Source organism: Parasteatoda tepidariorum, chromosome 4, assembly GCF_982258835.1.
Source record: "Parasteatoda tepidariorum strain Cologne lab strain chromosome 4, Ptep-v5.0, whole genome shotgun sequence".
NCBI lineage: Eukaryota > Metazoa > Arthropoda > Arachnida > Araneae > Theridiidae > Parasteatoda > Parasteatoda tepidariorum.
In genome coordinates this window covers 24,354,917-24,361,625 of record NC_141758.1, presented here as the reverse complement: position 1 = coordinate 24,361,625, position 6,709 = coordinate 24,354,917, and the positions used below count along the sequence as shown (strand labels likewise).

At 28.3% G+C, this 6,709-nt stretch overlaps 1 protein-coding gene across 1 annotated transcript; it reads left to right on the top strand.

The window, feature by feature from the left end:
• The first annotated feature begins 39 nt into the window (after positions 1-39).
• Positions 40-3,839, top strand: Sys1 (Sys1 golgi trafficking protein). The gene is made up of 3 exons (XM_016052745.5): positions 40-397; positions 2,124-2,191; positions 3,414-3,839. The coding sequence occupies exons 1-3, from the start codon at positions 236-238 to the stop codon at positions 3,652-3,654; spliced, it is 471 nt and encodes a 156-aa protein (XP_015908231.1). The 5' UTR covers positions 40-235; the 3' UTR covers positions 3,655-3,839.
• The last annotated feature ends 2,870 nt before the right edge of the window (positions 3,840-6,709 follow it).

Here is a 6,709-nt window from a genome sequence, read left to right as displayed (position 1 = left end):
TGATTTCTGTATGCTATAACAATTTAAAGAATATTTTTTAGTTAAAAAAACTTAAATAATGGCAACGGTAAAGTATCAACAAACCAAAATGACATGTAATACGGTTTGCGTAGTAAATAAAATGTTAACTAGGTTATAGAAAAATAAAACTATTCGACAGTTTAATATAGATTCACATTGTGATTCAGAAATGACATAGCCTTATATCTATCTAAATTTATTCTTGAGATTCACAATGAGAGGCCATTTTCGTTATTCTGTGTGGGATCCTCTCCTAATTCTTTGCCAAATTGTGACTATTCAAGCTTTATTTTACGTATCGTTAGGTGTTTGGATTTTCTTAATGGATGTTATTTCAGGACACAGCCAATCTCTGGAACAAATTTTTCTTTACAAAGTAAATTTTCTTATTAAGATATGAATTTTTAGTTCTTCTAAAAAGAAGCATTAAAAATTCCTTTATTGCAGTCTTTATTTTGAATTTTACTGTAAAATTCTTCATAACTTTTGTTCAAGTTATTTCTTATTTGCATATTAAAACTTGCCTTAATTTTAAAAAAAGGACAAACAAATACTTCAGTAGTTTTAAAAGGGAACTAAAATTTGTAAATAAAACAAAATAACTTGAGACTTAAAATCGTTGTTTAAAATGGAAGGGTTATAAATAAATTACTCTATTAAAAGATTATTTTGTTGACAATTTATTTCTGTCCAGTAATAAAAAAAGAAGAAAAATTTATAGATGATTTAGATTTATTTCCATTTGAGGGAGTAATATATGTAAACAGCATATTGCCTTTTTTGAAATGTATAACATTTAACTTGATATGATATGTATGTGTTTGTTGTTACAGCAAAAAAGTGTGATTTGGTGCTATTTAAACTTGACAGTTAATTGATTGTAGCTAATAACTCTTTGGGGATATCTCCAGGTCTGCTAACTACCCTTGTGTATTATGGTAATTACCCTTGTTAAAACACCAAGAGGTTTTTATGCTTTCCAAAATTTAAAATAATTACATAAAAATTTGCACATGGCTGGTTATGATGCATACTTTGAGTTCGCCTCTTACTGCATTATGGTTTAAAAAATTTACATGTGGCACTACCTCTAAATTTCAGCTATTTCCTTTGTACAGATACTAGTATAAAAAGTATACCTTATTTCAGCTATAAAAATACCAAATTATAACTACAGTAATTATTATAGGGCCTTTTTCAGTACATGTGGTTTGTGCACCTCAAAGCATGAGACTTTGATTGATGAAAGAAATTTTTCAACAAAAAATTAACCAATTAAGTTCTCTTGCCCATGATTGAAGATGCGGCAATAGTATGCACTGTAAATGCTCTTTGATAAAAAGATTTTCATTGAACTAAAGATCTTGACAAATATAATTGAGAAAGCTATTGTAGTTTTAAAATTTCTACAATAAAACATAATTGTTGTAATACCTCTTTATAGTTGTTAACATTTTATTAAGCTCCTACATAGCTGTATTGAGTTTCTACATTTATACTTTGTCACAAGTCCAGCACTATGGTATTTGGCCCCCTCTTATCACATAGTTATCTGCATTGGATCCTATTTAGCTACTTTTTATCATCAATTTTAAAACCTGAATTTATAATGAAGTATTCTGTTTATACTTATTCCATCATTTCTGTTTATACTTCTTTAATTCTATGACCAGCTGGTATAGATGAGTGCTAGCTTGACTGGGAAGTACAAATAGCCTGTGTGTCAAAATTGACAGAATCATGCCGTGGACACAAAATAAGATGTTTATTCGAAATGTAGAATTTTATTTATTCTTTATTACCTCCTTGCCCACGAAGTTATGGGCATATTTTTTTTTAATTATCTAATTACAGTTTATTTTCTCAATTTATTTTATTAAATTATTATATAAAATTATTGTAATTAATATTTCAATAAATAGTTCATTTATTTTATTTTCGAAAAGTTAGCAACTAACTTTACAAATTATAGCTAATAATTTTGGTAATGCTTTATAATGTTTTCGTTACATTTTTGAGGTTACCTATCTAGTGCAAAAGTATCTTTTTTATATTTCTTTTACCATTGCCTAATTGTTCTAACCAGAGTAAATTCTTTGCAGGCAATTTCTGTGAAAGACTTACATGGACGATGCCTCGTTGGATCATTTCTCTTAAATTCATTATCTTGGTAAATACTTGAACTTTTCTATTTTTACTTATTATTGAATGTAAAAATTAACGTCTTGACTTAACCTTTCAAAATTGCTCTTGCCTTTAGATTTTCGTGTTAATGCAGACAGCATAAAGCTCTGTGTATGTGTGTATTTATAGTTACAAAAATACTTAAAACAAAATCTTCATTGTTTTTTTTTAATTTTAAATACATGAATTTTATAAATATTTGTATTACTACTAAGTCTATGGTAAATGTATAGGTAATGTTTTCCTTTACAACTTATTATATTAAGACCTCTGAAGTATTTTAGAAACTTTAAATTCTTTCTTAAATCCCTATGTGGGGGCGGACACTAGAGTACAGATTATCCGGATCATTCAACGACCATGTTTCCACCTCCTTCATCTAAAAAAACAATTTAAAATGCTTCATTATTTTCAAAAAATGATTTTTTTGTTTTGGTAACCTTAAAATGAGCATCGCATATTCCCCCCTCCCCACCCCCCAGTTTCAATGTGTGTGGTAGGTAGTTTCTATTAAATTTTTCAAAATTGCTTATTTTCGTTTTTTAAAAGCCCTTAAAGGTGCTTTTTTCATTGGGTGTTTTAAAAAAGTGCTTAATTTCCCCTTTTTTGAAATGAGGTTTTTCCTTTACCATGTTGATTTTCGCTTCAAACTATGCAAAAAAAACTCATTGTTCTATTCAAAGTTTTTGTAATTAATTCAACTCCAATCTATTTCGGCATATAGTCAGTCCATAGCGTATGAAAACGCTATTTGTTTTATACGATTCAAAATTTCCTGATTTTTGACTATTGTCAAAAACAATGCCAAAAGTTTTTTTTGTTTGACATGACAGTTGGAACAAAATAAAACCGTTGATTGTCAAAAAATTTCCAACCCTGCCTAATTATGATGTGTTTTAAAAGTGCTTAAAAATATTTTTTGAGTGCTTAAAGGGTGCTTATTTTTTGTTGAATAATTTGGCTACGCATCCTGTTATAGGCACTATATAGGCCAATTTTAAGCCTTGAAAAAGTGTGGAGGGACCCTATATAAGAACATTCTCATAGCTTTTTTTTTTTTTTAAAGTTGTCTAATTATCAGATTTTTTTATTGTTCAGATCGGCTTTAGTCCAGATAATCCACGCTCTGCTGTACTTATATTTTATTCTTTTCAGTTTAATTACCAAATAAAACCTAAAAATTTCATGTTTTTTTTTTTTTTTTCCAGTTCATTAGCCTTGTGGCATTTTGTGCAAAGGACCAAACTATGCTTGGATTTTACTGTGACTACTCATTTGATCCACCTTCTCTTCTGTTGGTGTTATAGTTCTACATTTCCATCTACATTCTCTTGGTGGCTACTTAATATCATATGCGTGACTGTGATGTGTGTTTGTGGTGAGTTTTTATGCATGCGGACAGAGATGAAAGCCATTCCACTGAGTATGGGAGCAAAAGCAGACTTATAAGGATCATGTGATGCTTGCTTGACTGAACTCTATTAAATTCTGCTAGTCTTATTTTATAAATAAAGAATTGAATGGACTATTTTCTTAGAAAAAAATTGTCATTTTAGCTAATGTAATATTTTATATGTGTTGAAAGTGAAATATTTGTATAAAATTTGCTTTAATAAAGATCTGAAATATATAAATATGTTTTATTTATACAGCCAAATTTGTTTATTATACGAGACCATTTTATCCATAGCCTAATTCAGTGTAAGTTATATTGAGAAACACCATTTTATTTATGGATTAAAATATTGTTTATTATTTATTTTTTTCAATGAGGGGCCTGGTTGGTAGGATGTTGGACTCTTATTCATTAGAACGGGAGTTCGAATCCTGCCATCCGAGGAATCCCCGTGCAGTAAATGGTGACTGGTGAGCGTCTATTTTTGTCGGGGTCACAAAGTTCCCATAACAAATCAATACCTCTGGGGGTACTATATTAGAGATTGATCGCTCTCTGGTCCAAGTCAAAATTGTGATCTATGGATGAATGAATAAGTTAGGATCCACCTTGTATGTATGAGCTGTGATGTGAGACTTGGTCATAGATGACGCCACTAAAAAAACACTCTGCCTGAAAAATTCGCTGAATTAAGAGCCGGATTGCTGGTATCGGCCAGTGACATTAATAACATTTTCTGAATGAACTTATTCAATTATTGGCTTGGCGCTAAAAACATTCATCAACATCTATTAATTAGAGCAGCATGTGTGGTTTCTAAGCATGCTCCATGTCTTAGGAAGTGGAAAGTCACGGTTAAATTATTTCTGCCAAATCACTGTCATATTCTAAACCAGTAGTTTCCAACTTACATGTGGCCATATTTAAAAACACCAGTCAAATGGTGGGCCGCAACTTTATCAAAATATTATACAGGACTCTTATGTTAGAAGGAACAGTAAATATTAGTCAGATTTTATCAAAGTTTTTTTAATATTAAAAAGCAAAATAACAAGCATTAGGAATAATGCTTGTTATGTATCATTTTGAATCTTCTCTTAATAAGAAACTTAGTGACAAGATTTTTATTTCTTTTAATTTTATGATAAATGAACATTTTTTTCCGACTTATTAGGAATTATAGCAGCAATAAAAAAATTCTTGAGCATCTGAAATTAATTTGTTTTTCTTTTCCGCTAATGAAATATTCAATTTAAGGCATTTAAATAAAACATGATATTCATTCCCTCTTTTATGTGTTTTAAAATTTACAAATGTAAATAATTTCGTCCAAAATGAGTGGTTTCAAAAAATTAAATGGGAGAATTTCTTACAGAAAATTTCTGATACACATTTGATAAATTATATTCACAAAATACAAAAAATAAATAAAAAAGAGAAACATACACGATTATTTTTGTATTTGAATAAATATTTTTTTGCACCATTGGTATGTTAAATTTCACAGAAACGAAAGAAAAGTATTTGAAACCCATATAAATTTTTTACGAAAATTGTCGGCAAAAAAAAGACAACTAATATATTTTAGTTCGTGGGCCGCCAGTTGGTAACCATTGTTTTAAACCTTGAAAATATTTAGTATGGAAAATGCACTCTGACACAACAGCGACACTAGGTTTTATAAAAAGAGAGAGATTAGCTTTATGTTTTAAAAAAACTGATCTCGGCCTGTGTTAATGTCACAGACAAATTTAAATTTATGAAGATAGTAATCAGATTCATTACATAAATTCTGCTACCAAGAAATGTATCTACTAGCTGTTAAAAATTTAACCAAAATGTTTCAGAATTCGTACCAATGTTTTAGGAAAAACTATTGGTACTTCTAACTTACTAGGAAACTGGTAAGTACTAGTACTTCTAAGGTACTAGGAAACTTCTAACTGAAAATAAACACTTCATTGATTTTTATTTATTTATTTTTTGTTGGTATGTTGATAAAAAATTTCTGTTCAGTAGCACCTTGTTATTTATTTTATTGATAATGAGCAGTGTAGAGCAAAATTAATGCTCACCGCAGGGCCACTAAGGTTTTAGCAAATAAAAAATTGTTCACCAAATTTTTCTTCAAAAATGCACTTTATTTACATTTTATTTTTTGTATAAATATGGAACTGTGAACATTCCAAAAATTACTTCATTCCCCGTTTGTTTCTTCAAGTTTTTCTTTGTTTAGGAAATAAATGTTGTAATGTTATAGTCGCAATTTGGCAAATGTTGTCCTTGTAGTGTTAATCATATTTTGAGGAATGTTACAAAAGAAATGTCTCTAACTATTAATAATAATTTTTTTATTGTTTAATATTTTCAATTTTTGAAAATTTCCTCATGTTTTAAAAAATGGACACTAAATACACAACTGCCCTGTAGCAAAATTTCCTAATTTTGCCATGTATTGAATAGCTTACATTTTTTGTTTGTGGAAAAAAAGAGCATAACTACCATTGAGAAATACTTTTAATGTAACAAAATATGTTAATACAAATGCTAAGAACATTGGAAAAAAGCATTTTTAATAAGTGAAACTGTACATCAAATTTCTAAGCTACAACAGTGGTATATAAAAAATTATATAGAGTATATATTTATTCGTATTTTTATTTACATTCAAAACCAGTCAGGAAAATGCATAAGTAAAGAAATGTATCTTAAACACAAAAGGTTTTTTTTTTTAATGTATTTTTACATTATAAAATATATATAAATATGATGACATGGTTACAGTTAATAACTGGTAAAAAATTTTTAAAAAAAGGGAATAAATTTATAAATTCCTAATTTTGAGTCCCCAATCTGAAACTTTTAGTGTGGCTGAAATTTTATTTAATAAAATATTTTAATAAATTTTCATAAGTTGGTAATAAATTTATTTTTAAAAAATTTCATTTGCACTTACACTAATTTGCTATCATTCTATGAAATGTTAAAAACATAAAATGACATCTTTTTTTTAAATTTAAAAATAAGTAAATGCTCAATATAACGTTATGCATAATTTATTCAAAACACATTGTGAGCTTGGTAATCAAGTTTTATAATAATTACTGA